The sequence below is a fragment of the Cydia splendana genome, chromosome Z (genome assembly GCF_910591565.1).
Source record: "Cydia splendana chromosome Z, ilCydSple1.2, whole genome shotgun sequence".
In the NCBI taxonomy this organism is placed as follows: Eukaryota; Metazoa; Arthropoda; class Insecta; order Lepidoptera; family Tortricidae; genus Cydia; species Cydia splendana.
In genome coordinates, this window is record NC_085987.1 from 43,446,223 (window position 1) to 43,467,257 (window position 21,035).

At 38.5% G+C, this 21,035-nt stretch overlaps 1 protein-coding gene across 1 annotated transcript in view; it reads right to left on the reverse strand.

Annotated features, from left to right (window-relative positions):
* Positions 1-21,035, reverse strand: part of LOC134804043 (P-selectin) — a 136,830-nt gene that overhangs the window by 9,081 nt on the left and 106,714 nt on the right. The window contains exons 7-12 of the mRNA XM_063776921.1: positions 20,549-20,675; positions 19,131-19,280; positions 15,022-15,198; positions 8,942-9,240; positions 3,015-3,249; positions 2,358-2,531 (exon numbers count right to left, since the gene is read on the reverse strand). Coding sequence (XP_063632991.1) covers positions 2,358-2,531; positions 3,015-3,249; positions 8,942-9,240; positions 15,022-15,198; positions 19,131-19,280; positions 20,549-20,675 — 1,162 coding nt within the window. The remainder of the gene's footprint in view (positions 1-2,357; positions 2,532-3,014; positions 3,250-8,941; positions 9,241-15,021; positions 15,199-19,130; positions 19,281-20,548; positions 20,676-21,035) is intronic.

A 21,035-nucleotide genomic window follows, 5' to 3' on the forward strand; every position in this document is an offset into this window, starting at 1 on the left:
GTAGGTACCTACTGCAAAAGATTTGATTTGAGAAAAAGATGCAAAGGAGAGAAGAAGAAGACATCCCTCGAAATCCTCGAATTATAATTCGCCGAAAGCGCTGTTATTTTAAAATGGACACATTTTGAGAAACCGAGCAAGTGCGTGTCGGACTCGCGCACGAAGGGTTCCGTCCCATAATGCAAAAAACGGCAAAAAAAAAAACGGTCACTCATCCAAGTACGACCCCGCCCGACGTTGCTTAACTTCGGTCAAAAATCACGTTTGTTGTATGGGAGCCCCACTTAAATCTTTATTTTATTCTGTTTTTAGTATTTGTTGTTATAGCGGCCACAGTAATACATCATCTGTGAAAATTTCAACTCTCTAGCTATCACGGTTCGTGAGATACAGCCTGGTAGCAGACGGACGGACGGACAGCGGAGTCTTAGTAATAGGGTCCCGTTTTCCTTTGGGTACGGAACCCTAAAAAAACAGCGCTTTCGGCGCGACATGTTTTGTGGTAACTTGTGTTTAAGCGTGTTTTAATATGTTTTGTGGTAACGCAATCCGAAAGTGCATTTAAGTTTGGCAGCGTTTCACCGAAACCAAACGTTCGGCCGAAACAAGATTTTTATGTCGAAACCTCTCCAAACCGAAACTTCGGTTGTACACTAGTGGTAACTAAATTGTCAACAACCAGACAACCAGAATTACTGCGGGACGGATCCGACAAGCACCATCTACTTACTTATAGGTACTCAGGGGCCTATTTTAGATTTAAGCTAAAGTCTAAATCATAATTAGATTCCAAAAAAAAGTAAGACAATGTTGCCACTTTTTACTAGCGCGTCTTGTATTTATGTAAAAATAAGTAAATAAAAGTACTTTTTTAAATCGTAGGCGTAAAATTACCAATAAATAAATTATCTTAGCGTATTTATTTATAAAAAGGAATTTACTATTTTACAAACAAATTATTGCAGTGGCAACATTTTTTGGAATCTAATTATGATTTAGAGTATAATTATTAATTTCGTTTAGTAGTACCACTGTATATACACCGTGTTTTTTTTGATTTCCGTTAATTTCAAGGGTGCATTCCTGAGCTTAAATCAAGTAACTTTCTCAAAGACACCGATGTTCTAATTAAGTCCATTTCGGAGATAATCCATAATTTATTTTTTTCCTATAAGGCCTCTACAAGCGTGTACACTTGCCTTAGGGCCGGCTTACATATTGATTAGTGTTTAGAATGAGTTCATACATTTGCTACTAAACTTAAAAGTACAATCTCGGTCGATTGATGTACGAAATGACATTGATATGTCACAGATTTCAATTGTTTGGTTGAGTTAAATGTAATGCCCGTGTTACAACAACGCTATATGCTACATTTAATTACTTTTTAAACAAAAAAAACCAAAAAAGAAAACAAAAAAAAATTTTTTTTTTGAAAATTAACTATGCCATTTAGTTCTTATAAACGTACTAAACTATACCCCGAAGTTAACGGAATTCAATAAAAACACGGTGTATATTGTATGTAAATAAATATTTTTCCCCTTATAAGTATTAGCTCTCAAAATCGAAGCTCGAATACGAATGCTAGAAGACTCTTTCTTACCACTTTCCCATGCCCGCTAATAGGGGAAAAGTGGCATATCAACTCTAAGAGCCAAACTCAACTCTAATAGCATTATGTATTTCAGCACAAATGGAGCGCGGAATTTGTACATAATTGGCGACATGTGTAGCATCCTTAAACTCATTAGCTTAGCTATTGCTAATCCTATAAAGTTTATAAGATTACCTACCCCATGAACCTAAAATCATTTGAGCGTGAAACCTGCCAGTCAACGCCTGCGGCAACGGACATGTTTTACCTGGCTACAGAAACGTTTTTCAAATTTCGATTGCAAAACAAACCTTGTGTAGGAGTTATAAGGTTCAATTTATTTGTTACTCGATATTGATAGCATGGTGGTGCGTTGTATTTCGTCGGAGGGTTCGTTACAGGTAACTCACTTAAAAAGCTTTGTTATGGCGTGTTCTTATTGGAGAAAATAAGAGTTCTATACTTCAACTGAGAGTTAGTACCAGAAACTGAGACGATTAGTGTATTGTACATAGTTGACTACAGTGAGGTTGAGAATAAGCGTATGCTGAGACGCCGGCGACACAGTTCACGCAGCGCAGCGCAGAGCAGTTTTTGTAAATTAAGAACGTCTTTTGGCTACGCACGCTGCATCGTAAGGACGTTCCATACTTTACAAAATCTGCTCTGCGTTGCGCTGCGTGAACTGAGTCGCCTGCGTCTCAGCATACGCCTAGCCTGAAGGTTCTGCTGCAGATTATTTAAGTAGCAAGTAACTTACACTCGCACTTGGGCGACTCGCCCGACCACTCGCCGTCTTGCTGGCACACGAGGCTACGCTCGCCCACCAGCAGGTGCCCGGCCTCGCAGTGGAAGTCGATGGTGGAGTGCACGTTGTAGTCGTAGGCCTCCATGTAGCCGCCCGCCGGGACTTCGGGGTCCGCGCACGTTATCACTGGGGGCAAAGTAATTGTGTCGTTGTTACCATATTATTAAAACAGCTTGGGTACGATAACAGATGTCATCCCAATACAATTTATAACCTTAAAACGCAAAGTTTGAGATGACATCTGTCACCGTACACAAGTTGGTGGTAGGTAGGTACACCAAGAGTTGTTGTACCTACCTACCACCAACTTGTATCAAGTTAACTACTGGGGTTTATTTTTCTCAGTTGTTACTACTGGCAATAACTTGGTGGTGACTAGTGGGAAAACCCCGCAAGGCACCCTGTAGAGAAGCGCGCGAAGCGCGCTCCAAACGTCGGGCTTCGCTTATTGAACTCGAGGGCGGGTACTCACGCTCTTCTTCTTCTCTGTCGTATCTCTCTTGACAGAGCGTATACGTGATCACGTTGAGGCGTCCGCATCGGTCGTATAGGCGGACACAGCTCTTCAAACGATATCCTTTATTTGGTCAGTTCAGTCAGATCACTTACGCTCGCAGGCGGGTATGTCGTGGCTCCACTTGCCGTCCCGGTTGCACTGCAGTGTATCGGCGCCCTGCAGCCAGTAGTCCGGCTCGCACGCGAACGCCGCCACGGAGCCGTACGTGGTGGTCCCGTTGAGCAGCCGGAAGGAGCCCGCGTGGATCTGCGCGGGCGTGCCGCAGTCGACGTACTTGCAGGAGGGCGGCGTGCCCGACCATGAGCCGCCGAGAGTGCACGTCACGCTCTGTCAAACAAATGTCATTATTTCTTTGACCGCCAAATAAAGAGTACTTATAGTAAGTATATTCCGCCACACGGCAAAGACGTGCGCTGCTACAGCCCAATATCAACCTTCGTGCATTCCGACACGTCCGGCTCACGATGATTCGCCGCGCACGATAGGCGCCGTTCAAACATGTTTGGTGGATTTAGATATAAAGTCCGGTTTACAAAATCGCTGTTACTTAATATTTTTTTACGAAGAAAATAATTATAAATATTACTATGCCAATTACTTTCCTTAATTTTATTTAGCTATAGGTACCCCGAACGTAACGGAGTTAAAAAAAACCGGCCAATTGCGAGTCGTACTCGCGCACGAAGGATTCCGTAGCAGTACCCAAAAAACGGCAAAAAAATCACGTTTGTTGTATGGGAGCCCCACTTAAATATTTATTATATTCTGTTTTTAGTATTTGTTGTTATAGCGGCAACAGAAATACATCATCTGTGAAAATGTCTACTGTCTAGCTATCACGGTTCATGAGATACAGCCTGGTGACAAACAGACAGACGGACGGGCAGCGGAGTCTTAGTAAAAGGCTCCCGTTTTTACCCTTTGGGTACGGAACCCTAAAAAGCACCATTTCCTAATGCATCAACGAGTTGTTTCATTAACTTTACTGCCATCCGCTTTTCATTTGGAACCGCCTGGGGCTGACATATTAATTAAGAGGGGAAAGCTGATCAATCCGGGTTGCAATGAATATACGTGTCACAAATGAATAAAACCGCAGATTAGGAGGTCAATGCACCGGCGTTACGCCTGCTCATAAAACACTGCTCTGTGCCCCATATAGTTGGTATACACGAGCGAAGAACTGTTCCTAATTAGCAGAGTGATCTGTTATTTCCAATAATGCGTTAGTTAGACTCCTAGAACTCACACGTGTACGTAAATATATCTACATATATGGGCATCGGAGGACTAGGAATTTTACAAGTGAAATTACACCTAATGTGTGGTGACCTTGCACTTTCCTAAACATTTCACAGTGCGGTGTCTGTGTAATCTGTGATATTCCATGACTTCCCTGATTGTATATGCGTAGGCATATGTATCTACACAGGTATGAATTAGCTCCCCTATCTAATTATAAGCTATATAGGGGAAAAACAGGCTAGACGGAAGGTGCCTAACTGCCTAGTTAGCCGACAGCCCTCTTTAATGGGGGTTGTCAGCCTAAATATGTTGTGACCACGGGCGAATCAAATCAATAGCTTTACATAGAGTCAGATTTGATACCGTAAAACGGGGTCAACCGAAATCGCGGGGTGAATAGAGAAATTTTGAACGTTTTCTTTCAAGTTGTTATATTTAACAACTTACATCTCTAAAATTAGTTTTTGGATTGCGTATATAGTAGACTATTTATTCTCTACATTGATGCCAAAAGAACTTAATCAAACTGCCTAAAAGTTAGATTTTTTTGACTCTAAAGTAAGGTCTCGCCGAGGTAAGAAATGAAGCCTGTCTGAACTTTGTTCTAGCGGTAAATGTTTTGACATTAACTAAGTAAAAGTTAGCTAACCATATTCGATGCCTATGAGTCCTATGACAAATAAAACTTAATATTTCTATTCACTCCTTTCTTGTGTCTATCGACCCCGTTTTAAGGATATGGAGAAAACAGGTAGTTTTCTTTGATTTTCTCTGAATTGGAGAGGTAAAAATTTATCTCACAAATGCAAAATTGAAGAACTAACCAAGACTCAAAAAATTATATCAATTTTTATACTTTTATCATTTGGATTATTGGCGAAAATCGTCCTTGAAGTTGAAAATCGTGTCTTTTCACCCCGTTTTACGGTACGAGCCTATTAGCTACATAATTCCCGCCATACATTGATAGATCCAGTCAAATCCGCCAGATATCTGACGGATGCATTTATTACATTACAGCTATTCGTCCGAGACCCAGTACACTTAAGAGCTAAGCAAAGCTAAATTATTTCTCCTACTCCGTGAGAACTATGTAATCGTACCTATAGAGGTAGTAAACCTACCTTTACATAGTTCTCACGGATTTTAAGTCCCGTTTACTTAATACAAGTGTTTCGCCTCGAAGTAACGAGAGAAAATAAATACTTACGTCATAAACTTACAATTTAAGTAAGCTTCCGCGCCAAAGGCGAAAACCGCCCACATTTTGATGACTAAATGTCGGAAACAGACAAAATTGAATAAGAGTAATATGTGAAGATAAATATGTATTATTAGTAAAAGAATGAATAAATGAAATACTGGTCGTACGAGTAGGTATCGTACGATATTACCGAAACGAGTTTTTTATTTCTGCATTAAGTGCAAACAGTTCAGTTTTCCTAGCGATCGCCCATGATAATGTCATAAAAATCGTAAGGAAATCCTTGCAATGCTGAATATAGAAATAAATGGCGCAAAGATATTATATGTTTTATACATATAATATACCGTACAAAGAAAACACGTATTTTCATCTACATTTTTTGTCTTTTTGGGGCCATTTTTGTACAACAGGTTAAATGCAACACTAAACTTATACCCACTTAGGTATGCTAGTTGTAAGAACACCCTACGACGCGCCCCTCATGACATACGATGATACAGAGAACCTACTATTACTCCTAAAATGATTACCTAATGTACTTTGATATTTAATACTTAAGAACCTAATACTTCTTTGTTAAGGTGATTAGACATATTGTGTAGGTACTATACATACTTATAAATTAAGTGAATAATTTAAAACTAATTAATATTGTCCTTCGCTGCCTGAAACACAGGGAATCCTAGTTCAGGCATTTATAAACCACTTGTCTATATAAATTATAAGTCTTTAAGAGCGATTGCTCTTAGCAGACTTAAGGCCTATTTACATTACAAATACAAATAATTTATTTAATTAATTGAGTCAATAAATTATTTGTATTTGTAATGTAAATAGGCCTTAAGAGCCAACGGGAGTGGTCATTTCTCCATACAAACGTACTCCTCGTTTCCCGCCGTGGTTTTTGAAGCTAGAGCAATGATTTTTTCAACACAGATTAATATTGTCAATATAGCTGTGTCGGACCGTTTTGCTTTTTTTGATATTTTTGTTTTTTAACGCGCTAGAGCCCTTCAAAAATGGCCATATTGGCCTAATTGACTATGCCGCAATGAGAGGCGTGGCATTCAAAACTGATATTAATTAGCCAAAAAAGCAAAACGGTCCGACACAGATAATTTCATAATCATTTAGATTTCCAAATTTGGTTACGATTGGTTAAGTTTTGCAGGAGGAAACAGAGGAGTACGAAACCTCGATTTTTGAGATTTTTACGCAGGATTTTTCGCCTTGTCCTTATCGCACTACTTTTAGGTGCCGCTTCCGTTAGCGAGACGGGTATATTTACCTAAATTTATTTAAAACTCAGCTCCTGTTTCGTCTTAAGTCTGCTTAATGTGGTAGGTAACAGAAATTGAGTCGTATCTGAATGGAATAAACGTCGATTTCGAACGAATTTCGAGGACTTTTGATATGCGTCAACAATGCCAGGTCGAGTATATCAGTACATTTTTTTATTCAACGCCGATGAGGATTGCCAGCCTTTGAGGGAGGTTTATTATATTAAATAATGTGATCAAAGGGGGGATGATATTATTAATTCGTCTTTGATGGATTTTTGCAATATGCTGGATGAGCACATAATATAATTTTATCTACCCAAATATCATAAACCCTCCATGATGCGTAGACTGTTTTGTTAGAACAAATTTCTTATCTGTAGGTATAAATGTTATTATTGCTAAATAATAACATCCATTTCGATAGTATTATGCATTCAAATTTCGAACATCTTTGAAAAACAAAGAAATTTGATTTGACCTTTATTCTAATATCAGTCGAGATGACGTTTAGTTCGAAATTAATTGTTAATTTAAAAACAAATTTAACAAATGTCGCTTTTTTTTTCTTTTTCGTCCATCAGGACAGGCTAAAGCTCTAAGCCATACTGCCTTAGTCATAAGTAGATTTTTTGTCTTTTCAGTAAGTTCAATCCGGTAAACGTCTTCAGTAAATACTATTCATATTAGGTCAATTCCGATAGTAATGTCTTCAGTAGTCTTCATTTTCAAAATACGTGCTGTTTCATTAAAATCTTGTTCGATAATTGAATTTTAAGGATCTTGTAAGGCGATAGCTGGACGTTACAAGGGCCTGCGTGAGCTACCCAGCGTTGACGCCAGAATGGTGGTTAAACGAGTTTCGTGATCAATTTTTCGTTATCTGCACACTTCCACATTAATTTACTGCATAATACGCTATCAATATTACACTTTAAACAACATTAATGAGCAAAAACAAAGAAATGAATCGCGAAGCGACACGACCAATTTGGCGGTCGATGAATAACTCCGACAAATGTCGCAGTACGTAAGATATCGAACGATATGATAGTTGGGGCCGACTCTAGTTTGTCTCTGAATAAAAAAAAAAACTATGACAGCTGCCAGAAAACTTTTCATTACATTACCGCCATTACCGGTTATAATTTGTTTTGAAGCATAAAATTGTTCGATTTGTTGAATTTAAACCATAAAATGAGCGATCAAGATGATATAGATATTTCGGCGACGCCTCCTGATATATATATCCGTGACAAAGCAACTAACGTCATAAATGACTTATTGCCAGCTAAGTCAAGGAAACAATACAAAGGAACATACTTCTGTTCGAGCTGGGTAAGTGAATTATAATAATTGCACCATCCAAACTGTACATAATAATTATTGTTCTAAATACATTTCTTCATTTTCGCATTTGTTTTCTCATTTTACTAATAATTACTGTTAGTGGCTCTGAATAACGCCGCGATGCCGGTCATAATATGCGGCTCCTGAATGCATCATGGAGGCTTATGATATGTGGGTAGATAAAGTAGTGTATGTAACTGTGCATAATTAGGCATTATGTACATTCACATTAAACTACTATTATTTAAGCCCTCGTATCGAACGCGGACCCGCGTACCAGGAAAATATAAAAAAAAATCACGGCACACGAGAGATAAAAGCGGATTTACATGGAGGCGGTATCAAGCCAATACCTGTGATGACTGTGCTGGTACATTTGGGTAACTACAAATATAGATTGGCCCATGACTGTCTCATTTCAAACATAGTTAGAGAGAATCACTCTAGCTGTATCTTAATACTTACTCTAGTAGGTACTAGAACCCAAAAGAAAGGGATGAGTATAATTTTCCTGGTCCTTACTGACTGACAAGTTGTGTTTGCCAGACTATAGGTCTCACTTTGTTCAGGGTTCGGAGATCGCACGTCACTTTATTATTATTTCCGGATTAACAAAGTCCCGTGGTGATTTTCCGCGGAAAAAATTATGACATGTGAATCCTGTAACATGTAGCACCTAGACCAATTAATTTCTTATCAGGGACCACTCACTCTTTGTAAGTAAAAATATGGGTTTTTTTTAGATAATAGTGTTATGCTCCTGGAAACGCGGCGCTAACGGTATACACTTTGTTTCCGGGTGTGTAATTGTTCTAGTCGGGATAAAGTGTTTGTGTTTTGTGATTGTGAAGTCATGAAGTGTGGGTTGAATCATTTATAAACACGGACCAATTCGGATACTTTCCGGGACTGATTGTGACCATTTGTAGTTACTCACCGGCTGCCCAAACAGTATGAATCCATTCTGACAGCTGTAAGTCGCAAGCGAGCCCGCCTTGTGCCCCCCAACCGTCACAACAGCACCAGACACAGGCGGGGGCTCCGGGCACCAGTCGAACAGGCACTTCGGGGCGGATCCGGTCCACAGGCCTTCATCGCCGCAGACTCTCTCCACGTCTCCGACGAGAGTGTAGTTCTCCCGGCAGGAGTAGGAGGCGCGCGCGCCGTGCGTGGTGCGTCCGTCGGTGAGCGTCACATCGCCATCTTGGATTGAAGGTAGACCGCCGCAGTTCACGTCTGAAATATATAAAAAAATGTTTATGTGGGGTATAAATAAAACAGTGGTTCAACCAGGGGTGCGAAACTCCTGACTTCGGTCAAACTCGGCTCAGCATTGCTCCGAGCAATTATTAGGGTTGGCACCACTTGACTTCCTTTTGCGTGCACGAACACATCAGATAAGATAATCACTTGATTTTTGACAACCCTAAATAGCCGAAAGGGATAGTGCCATATATTAGAAAGGGACAGCATGATTCGACCCTGAACCGCTGTCAAACTTCGTTTTTGTAGGAAGTTTCCTTTCTGTACGGTAGTACTATTAATTATTCTGTGGTTCAACTATGAAAAACGCACCAGGAAATAGTATAACGAATGTGACATGAGCACAATACATAATTTGGTGGAAACAGGGATTGCCTTACATGGATTCCACTTAAAACTAATAAACCATTTTGCATTTACTTCATCTCTTAAGCTCTGATTGGCGTAGCTGAGCTGGTTTTCTAAATACATTAGTTAATTTACATAAGCTTAATTTTTTTAAGCTGTATCTTTTATTTTTACAAAATCATACAGTCGCCATCGGATATATCGGAGCAGCTGATCTAAGCCAATATCTGAACACGCCTTTTGTTGTCAAGGTGTTCGAGTGTGTGTTTTGCTATTTTTAGCATGTCAGCCGCTGCGATACCTATATCTGCATGGTGGCTGTACATAAAAATATTTTAAATATAAGCCGTAGTTTTTACTGATGATGGATTCGTGGAATACAAAACCAACAAACATGTTTGTATTGTAGCAAATGGCATTTCTCGTTTCCAATTCCAGGACATCCATCAATATAGTCCAATTTCATGCGAATGTAACAAAAAAAATGACTGATGAAAAACGAAAACCTGTCTGATGCACTCCGAACGTAAATAAAGAGGGCGCATAAAGAGTTTTTGAGTTCATTTATTTGTGTTTTTATCAGCATACCTGTGCTAACTCGGGGCACGAACACTAAAGGGATGGTAGGTTAGTATTAAAGTTTTTTACCTTAAAGGCTCGACATTGACCCTGTTTACAGTAATACAGGATTTCCAATAAGCAAATGCAAGAATATAGTAATACGTCAATACCTTAAACTTTAATAATGAACATCAATAATTAGTATTCGTGCCCCGAGTTAGCACAGGTATGTTTATCAGGAATATTTCTTCCTATGTTATAGATTTTTTGTATGTAGGTGTCTAAGTAGGTGTGCACTTATCTAAATAAGTATGAGTGTACTTCTACTAAATCGTCGCCTAGTACCCATAGTACAGTCACCTGCAATAATATGTTACTCTTCGAAGGCCGCAATAGTAGATTGTACAACAAGGGCATAAAGTGACCCATTTTTACCCGAGGCAATTTTTTGGTCTGAGCGAAGCGAAGACCAAAATAGTCGACGAGGGTAAAAATTGACATTTATGCCCTAGTTGTACACTCTGCTTTTCACTTCGGTAGCGAGGAAAATAAAATTATATTTTTCACGGCAATTTACACCACGAAATTGTCGTAAAGCGAAAGAACATAATACATAACCAATTCCCGCCAACTAACTTTTTAATTATTTTTTTTAATTTTCAACATGTGATCAGAGTTTCAGACGCTTGTCAAACATGTCGCCAAGTCAAACATTTCGGAGCATTTTTGAACGATAATCGACTCCTATTTTATGTGATTTACTAAACTTAATGACAGAAAATACGGATTTCTATTAAATTGTAGCAAAAATAAAATAATATAACAAGTTTTGTCATATACACAATTTTATTGCTCAGTAAAATTGTGCAATATGTTTTAACTGTTTGGCCGTTGAGACCGATTACCTTAGTCTTAGAAGAAAATTTTACTTTTATGCTCTAGAGCATAAAATGCGATTTTATGTCGTCTACGCACGACATAAAGGTGCACTTTTTGAGCATGAGAAGTGAAAACATAATATGACACGCTCTTATGGCTCTACAAATAAGATCGTGTCAGATATTTTTGCGGCCTTCCTTGTGAATCATATTATTGCAGGTGACTGTACAAGCTTTTCATTAGAGTTTACTGTAATCTCAGAACCAGAAATTTAACCAAGCTAATATCAATTTACGGCCTTCGTCAAACCACTGTAGTGACTGTTTATATACGAAGCCGGCGGTCCCGGGTTCAAATCCTGGTAACGGGTATGGGAATTTATTTGTGTGTTTGTCACAAATATTTATATATCGTCGCTACTTTGAAAAAATCTCGTATCTCGCACTGCTACTCAAAGTTAAAACGCAGTAACTCTGTATGCATCCCATGCATATGTAGTTACCACATTTTTCTTCAAATTGATTGAACAAGATAAGAGTTTTTTCCAAAGTAGTCACGATATGTATTACATAAATCATCGTCTAGTACCCACAACACAAGCTTTACTGAGCTTACTGTGGGACTAGGTTGATCTGTGTAAAATTGTACTATAATATTTCTTTAATTAAGTAAGTACATACTTATTTAATTATTATCCTACTCCCTCGGCACCAGCTTTAAAGAAAAGGGATTTCTGGGCCGGAAACTAATAAACTAGACATTTCTTTCAAGTATTTTCAATTGTTTAACGCCTTGAAGGAAAGGCCTTTCTATAATTATATGTTATATGCAATCTGAATGGCAAACAGTTATCCGCAACATTACACGTTTTATATCAAGTCCTACAGTGACTGGTAGGGGATGCCATTAGGCATTAAGTCCGCCATTTGTAGGTACATTATCTTTATGTTTTGTGCAATAAAGTTTAAATAAATAAATAAATACAGTCATTACCAATTACATCGGAGCCAAAGTACTGAAATATATCATAACATAACGCGCCGCTGGCGATTAAGTGCATTTGAGCACTTTCGTCGCTTTAATCTGACGACGACTGTACCAACCCTGAATGAATGAATGGATGATCGTTTATTTGCATTAAACAAGCTTGTATTATACTTACTCGTACATAGGTGTTCAATATTTCATTACAGGACGATTCTTGTTTTGTCATGACATGATGTCATTATTTACTAAAAAATAATCGCTTGTTTAAGATGTGTAGAGACTTTACAGCATTATAATGAACTTTTTTATTTAAAGCGCTTCCGTGAATGCACTGGATGAATTGAATTTCATGGAAAGTTCTATTTTAAAAGCTTTTATTTAATTAACAATTATTAGGTGCCTTTGTTTCGTTCAAACAATAACTCAAAGCAATATGTCATCCGACGAGTTTCAGTTCGATTGTGCGCTCAAAAAATATTAGTAAGTAAATAATAGGCTTGAGTAGGTCATATTTTTCACGAATTTTTCGCCAAAATAATAAAGGCATTAAAATAAATCAATGGGAGAAAATTCGCAGAAAACAATATTATGAGCTAATAATTAAAAGTGTAATAATGTACCTAACCCTGTCTGTTACCTCTTCATGCTTAAACGTTGAAGCGATTTAGATTAAATTTGGTATGGAGATATATTTAGGGCTGAGGAAGGACATAGGATAGTTTTTACAAAATCATCATCATCCGACGCAGACGAAGTCGCAGGCAGAAGCTACTATAGAATATATATAAAAATGCATCAATTTTTCCATGCTCTCTGCCATAAGGGAACTCTTTAAGTAAACATTGAAATTACTTAATTTTGACACCAAAAACATTTCCAAGCCAAGCCAAAATGATGCCAAGATGAGACCATATGGCTCGCACTTTCAAAAGGTTATCAGATCTCATGTAGAGCCAACCTTTTAATTTTACACGCCAGAACTCTACAAGCCCATTCCAGCGTATAGGAGTAATTTAGTCTGTACCTCTATGCACGTTCGTGGAACTTTGAATACCTTTGAATTTCGATGATTGGAATTGCAGTTTTCTCTTTGTACCGTCACACTGCTTTATGTCAATGGAAATTGAGTATTCGATCTCAATATAGCGAAACGCTGTGGTACAGTCAACTGTAAAAAATATGGGTGTACCAATCATCTCAAAAATATGTCCCATAACTCTTATGTCAGTGAATTAAGAACTATGGGACATATTTTTGAGTAAGTTGTCTACACCCATATTTTTACAGTTGACTGTACCTTGCAGATGCCATTTACTTTTCTAATAACTAGCGACCCGCCCCGGCTTCGCTCGGGTTACAAAAAACCGTAACAAATTATACTCATAAACCTTCCTTTAGAATCATTCTATTGATAGGCGAAAACCGCATGAAATTCCGTTCAGTAGTTTTTGAGTTTATCGCGAACATACATATACACAAACAGACAGACGCGGGGGATTTGTTTTATAAGGTTTAGGTAGTGATTGTTGAGGTAAGATCCCGTACCATCACGCTTCGTGATTGTTGCGCCATTTAGGGTCCTAGCTAAATTGGTTGTTCAATACTTACGCTACCTATAGAATTTCCAATTTAGCAAGAACCCTAAGTGGCATAACTGACTGTACCTGGAAGCAAAGCTATGACAATCAACTAAAATCTACTTGAAATTGGAATGGCAGATCAAAGTCAAAGGTCATTTTCTGCATTAAATTTTATCCCGTTCAGCTTGGGCATTTTGCTTTCGAATGTTCGGATGTTCTCTTCAACCTAGTGTACAACTTCAACCGCGTTCGCGTTTGCTTTATGTCTATTTTTGATTTTGTATGGGATTTTGAATAGCGCGCCAAGCGGCACGTTTTGAAACTCAAAATCCTACACAAAATGACACTTAACGCAAATGCTGACGTCACGTCATGCTATCGAATGAAATTTACACTAAGGGGACCTACTGAGCTTTTTGTAAAGACTTGAGCCATTTAAAGAGAACTCTAAATTATTTACAAATGTCTTCTAAAACGCACTGTCTCCTTATGAAATTCATGGGTTAGATATGTACCTACACATAGTTCCCTATAGATAGTGATTGGTGCACCTGGTAATTAGATTTCGTCTACGCGAACTCTGGACCGATTTTACCGACAGACAATTTCCCTACACGAGCCACACGACACGTGTAAGCACACAAGCACCATAACCAATCAAGCGGGAATATATTGAATATTTTACGCCTCACTTTTACACTAGTAGTATAGCTTACCTTTTACTTTACTAATTATTTCTTATGTATTTCATTTACTCACTATTACGGCATTTAAACTAACTTTAATAGCACTCTGACTAAACGAAAACAGGAACAATTAACTATTTCCAATCATTATCAGCAATGTCATAAGGCTTAGTTTCCCCTCTGGGTTGGAAGGTCAGATGGCAGTCGCTTTCGTAAAAACTAGTGCCTATGCCAACTCTATGGATGATCCATATGACATTGCTGATCATCATCATCTTCCTCGCGTTGTCCCGGCATTATGCCACGGCTCATGGGAGCCTGGGGTCCGCTTGACAACTAACAACAACAACTAAATTCATCGTCAGCAGTAGCCGAGCCGAGTGGAGTAGAGTAGAGAGCCAAAGAACATAAAGTCTGTCAAATAACTTTGTCAATAGAAAAAGGCGATAAATTTAAATTTTCTATGAGACAAGAACCCGCAATTTTGCGGTTTTTTCTACTGTCGGAAATGGCTAGACAGACTTTATATTGCCCTCCGCTTGACAGCTGAAATAGATGGATATTTTCAGGTCACTGGATTGTGAAACGTCTACTTTTGACAACCAGAGTTACCGAATAATGTACGTCACTTCAATGCAATAATTAGACAACATATACATACAATGAAGAAATAATATCCCCATATTATTTCAATATATATAAATAGCACTTACATTTACAATTCGGCGCCGCGCCCGACCAGAATCCGTCCTTCTTGCACTCTCTCGTCTTGTCTCCCACCAGCATGTGCCCCTCGGGGCAGCGGTACGCGATGGAGGCGCCCACCTTATAGCTGTCTCCCTCTATCGTGGTGTTCAGCAGCTTGTCCGGGCTGCCGCATGTCGGCGGCACTGGAAAAACCGTTACGTTATTAATTTCGAACTCGCTTTCGCTATTTGAAATCGCTAGCGAACAAAAAAAAATCAAGCGCTGGAATTCGCAAGCTCAATATATTTCAAATAAAGTTAAACTTATTAATAAGCTAGCATTTTCTTTGCACTGACGCCACGGAACTTCGAACAAAAAGATTACATTTATAATAACGGTTTCTGCTTAATAACTAACTCATCTAATAAATACACAGATACACCAAGTAGAATTAAAATTGATAACGACATTTTTATTGCCAGCTTCACCCTATCGCACTAGATTTTATTGGATTAGTAGAATTAAAAAAACAATCAACAGGATCTGTGTGATAAAAACAAATTTTATTCGCAAATGTATTAAATCATATGAACAGCTTGATTTACAAAAACATAATAGGATTTATTTAAATTGTGTAATCGCATTGCAAATGCAAGTAATACAGAAACCATGTTTAAACTACCATAATAAGTATATTGTTACAAACATAGTTAGATAGATAGTTACATTTTCATTGATGTATTCGCTTTGCATAAAATTACCTATTGGATACCAACAATGAAATAAAATAACTATAGAAGACTAACGAGAGCTACATAGAAAACAAATAAATCAAATATTCGTGATAATAATAAACAAACAAATAAATCTGATGGCGACTATACCTATGGATACGTATCCGCTAAAAGGGGCCCACAGATTACCAGTTCGCTGGACGATATCAGCCTGTCAGTTGTTCGCAACTGTCACCTTTTGAGATTAACTGACAGGCCGATATCGTCCGGCGAACTGGTAATCTGTGGGCCCCTTTAAAGTGGCATTTAAAGACGCAGGTATCTCACAAAGTGCTGTAAAACAGCATTCCCTGCGGAAATTGTTGATTCAGAAAATACTACCGTTTCGAAGAATACGAGAATGTGAGCTGACACCCCTTTGGATACACATTTTATGACAAGCAGCATTTTAACATTAAGAACGTACACTATGAACGAAGAGAGCTCTTAGTAATAACTTCTAAGAATTTTTTTTTCTTTGAATTTTATCGTCGATGTAGGTGGTGCTTTACGGCTCCGGAGTGCACAAATCTAAAATAATTATACAAGACTGCCTGTCTAATATAAAAAGTGCCATGAAAATCGGAATGTCACGTGCCATGGGAAGTGTGGCCTACTGTGGGGTATAGTAGGCCACATCAGTACTAAAATTATGTCGATAAAATAGATTCACAAAACCTTCTTCGTGTCGGGCCCACAGCGCCCTAGCTCACGAAAGTTGACAACATGGCAGCGCGCGAGCTGGCAACCGTTGCTAGGCAACGATCGTCGCTCATGCTGAATTAAAATAAAATAATACCTATACATAATTCCGTTTAAATTGTCTGCTTTTGTAACAGTATATTCCAAAATAATTCCTGAATATAGCTGTTCATATTTTCCAGTCCGCTAACCTTATGTTTTGGTACATTAAGCCTGTGGCCGCTGTGAAGTTGAAAACTGGTCACGTTTTTTCATTTGATTCATTCTCTTTTACACTCATGAAATGTTCATATAACGTGATATACCTACTCCACTTTGTACTATTCAATTATGTGACAAGTAGGTATTAGGTGTGCGGTAATTCTGCCAAAATATTTTTTGCCCAAAACTTGACATTTGGCTATTCAGTTAGCTACCTCAAAACCAATGACCTTTTATTTATGTAGACGTGTGACGTTCATAGTTGACAAAATTAAAATTTGATCCAACGATTGTGACAACTTGACACATTAGCGTCACGCATACGACTAACTAAATATAGGTTCCGTAACCCATATTTAATGGCTCACGATCGTGCGCCTGGTACCATATCTACCTCATTTTACTTACATCTATGCTCAAAACATATATTAACGCCCTGCCGGCCTAGCCAAGGTGACAATCGCTATCGCTTCGACAACGAAACGCTTTGTGTCTCTCTATCGCTCTTTTATATTAGTGCGACAATGACAGTTGCGTTTCGATCGCTACGAAGCGTAAGCGATTGGCATGTTGGCTACGCGGCTTTGAGGTTCACAGTTCTTATACTAGTACAAATTACTTACAATGAAATATGAATCCTTATTAAATTGAACAGGGTCGCTTTTGTTTTGTTTCGTTCGATTTTAAAACAAACTAAATTCAATTTTATTTTCTAATACCGTTGATTCAAATTTGTCTGCCAATTTTTCTTGTATAGAGGGTATAGCGCCATGAAGTTTACTACCAAACTCGGAAGCAGCTCGAATTTTCCGGATATTCGCAGATCCCTTTGATTGTTACATTGAGTGAGATAGTGCGCTGAATACTTGGAAAATGGAGCTTATTTCAGCAGGGCGCTCAAAACGAGCTGCACTTAGCTGTAATGTAACAAGATTACCTTTAACGATACGTCACACTGAGATGTTAGACATCGGTTACACGCTAATTCTGGCGTCAGTGGCGTCAGTTCAGTCCATCATTCTGGTCAGAATGATGGGCGAATTATCGTGTAACACGCGGACTGCGTGTTCGGGTGCGACGTCGGCTTTTACGCAAACATCAAAGGCATCGGTCCACTGTTACTTTTTACACTGTGCCACTATTGTACGATGCTATACCAAACTCGGGCTACGATGCAATACTTTAAAATTTATTGCCAATACACTGGCAACTGGCAAGTCTGCCCTGTGTAGATCTTAGAAATGAGCTTAGTTACTTTCACCCAACAATAATGCTCTAATTGGAAAGAAGTAAATATAAACTAGACTTGTACAGTCGCCGTCAGATGTATCGGAGAGGCCAAGGTGTTCAAAAACATCTGTACACGCAGTCTAACAATAGAGGTTGTTAAGATTTTTGTGACCGCCTTGGCCGCGCCGATATATCTGACGGCGACTGTACCACAAGGTCAACTATTTAAGGTGCATTGGGGTAACTTCGAAAATGGGGTAATTTTGGAAATTGTAACCATCTACTAAACTAGATGTACTTTCTACAGTAGCAACAGTAAAAGAGATGCCTTAGTAAGCGTTGCAGTAGCGTGTCTTGCCAAAGTATCAAGTGCTTTTGGTTTAGCAGGTACTAGCTTATTATCAAAATTATCCCTTTTTTACCTTAAGTTACCTCAATGCACCTTACATGTTATTTATAACAAACATAGTTAAACACGGTTTAATAAAACTTCGCTTGAGCAGCTCCTTCGCACTGCATTTATAAATAAACAAATATATAATATTTACTTTAATATTTGGTATCAAATACCAAATATAAAAGGTTTAGTGCATACATTCGCCTATCAAAAATGTTCTATGTAAACTTTAAGACTTGATCATATTTTAGAATTAGAAAAATCTGGGTTATTTTCGCGCTAAAAGTAGTTCAATGTACCTATAGCCTACAACATTTACCTTACCAACATAATATTATTTGATATTTACCAGTCGCTTTTCGGTGAAAGAATAAATCGTGAGGAAACCGGACTAATCCCAACAAGGCCTAGTTTCGCTGGATTGGAAGGTCAGATGGCAGTCGTTTTCGTAAAAAAGTAGTGCCTACACCAATTCGTGAGATTTGTTGCCAAGCGGATTCCAGCCGCCCATGAGCCGTGGTAACAAAAGGTGAGGTAACGAGGATGATGAATTGGAATCGAATTCAAAAACCTTTTAAATTCTCACGTTATTTAAAAATACCCAGTAAGGTCAATACGGGTTTCAAATAGCCTGCATAAACTCGCAATAAACACAAATCAATATGTAATACGACGCCAATATTAAGGCCATCCACACAATCCACACATATCCCGCAGTCACAGATATCCGTAGCTATTTCCCTTACCTATATTATATATTACCATCGCATAGCACATTCGCGTGAGGCGCAAATGCATAAAACGTTCGATATGTACCTAGAGAGACACTCACTGTACTGGCAGATCCAGTGCAAGTAGTCGAGGTTGCACCCCACGTCGTTCCACAGCCAGGCGCGCCCGCCATCCAGGACCACGCAGTTCTGCTCCCCGTTGTAGTTATTAGGCTGATCTTTGCCCCAAGCTGGCTTGGATACCACTTCGCCTGAGAATAAAAAAAAAATTAACCTCTTGCTTACAGTTATAATGTAATACAGTCAAGAAATCATGTATAAGATGGAAATCTTTTTGCTCTTAATAAAGTTTCCCCCTTATTCATAAAACTTTACGGGCCTGATTTAGTTAAATTATGTTTTATCCCTTTCTTACAAATACATAAGTCAAAATGACAGATAAGGACAAACAATTATCAGCTAATTGAGGTTTGTAGCGCGTTTATGAATAAGGGGGGTTATCTTTATCATTTCGGGGTGGATCGCTAGTAGGTACAAAATATTTATACAAATACATATAGTGAAGCTAAATAAAAGTGTGTAATAATTAAGTCTGGTATACCCTCGTATGTCCCCGTGTACAAGTACAAGTACAAATTATATTCGAGTTTTGAACTCATATAGAAATAAAAGAAAGTTCCAAATTCAAAAGCGCCAAAATTGCCCTGGGTCTTACGAGGATACACACGAGTGCTGAAAAGGGCTTGAAACTTGGGGTATATTTTGAATACATTATACGGACATAAATCGTTTCATTTGTTTTATTTCTTGAATATATAAGTATCGTAGTAACGAAATACGATATTTGAAACTGTCAGATAAGATCTCGAGTGTATCTATTTTATTGAGTCCAGTACTTATTTATTTATTTATTTAGTAGGATTTAAATAAAATCTGAATCTGTAATCTGCTTTTGCACAATCTCATTTAGATCAACGGTACTAGTCTCTAGTAAAAAAAATTTGCTTCAGCCGTAATATAAACTTAAAAGATATAGTGCCGTCGTAAAATATTCATACAAAATATAGATAGATCTACAATTCTACATAAATTACATAATGCATTGATAGAATTTCACAAATAATAAAATGCATTTTGTACAGATTGTAAAGGTACTTTTACACAGATATTCAGGTGGAATTCAGGAATATCTTTCAGTGTGTAATGCAGTGAACTGGAAAGGTTCGCGGAATGTTACATTAAACGGCTTCGAGTATACTTCGAAAAATATTAAATTTAACATATAAAATAGTAGGATTTTATTAAAGCAAATAAAGAGTGTCATGTTTAGGTAAAAAAGCTCCGTTGCATGTATATGTAGGTACACATTACAAAACCGCATTAAATAAGTTGCATTGAATTTATAAAACTTCTCAGCAAAGTAAATACGTCTTGTCTAGATACAGCGCAACTGAGGCTTAATTCCACGATTTTTGACCACACACAAATGAAAGGTTAAGACCTAGAACTGGATACTCACCGTCAACCCACTTCCAAGTCCTGGACGTGAGCCCAGGTTCCTTCTGCGCGCCGATCCATACCAGTTGGGTCTTCAGCTGAGCCTTTCGCCGCTCCAGTTCCTGGATGAGGAAGCTGGACGTTGCTCCCTGCAACAGATATAGCGGTAAGTAAACAGCATAGATTAATTTATTGCAAAATCTAAGAAAATTCGTGTTCCAAGTTTGGCGACTGCAGAATATGGCGGTCACTAAGAAATACGTCGCCATTCTGTGGGCGCCTCACCACGCTGTGGTTCATAAATGAAACCCGTGTATAAGGTCCCCACCCTGCGACTGGCAGTCTTCTTGCCTCGTCGAAGCCATCTCCCCACACTGTGGCTGCCTCGCCTTGAAGTTCTTACCTGGAATCCGTGTTTGAGATCCCCGCTATGCGTCTGACACTATCTTCTTACCTCGTCGAAGCTGCCTCCCCATTCTGTAGCTGCCTCGCCTTCTTACCTGGAATCC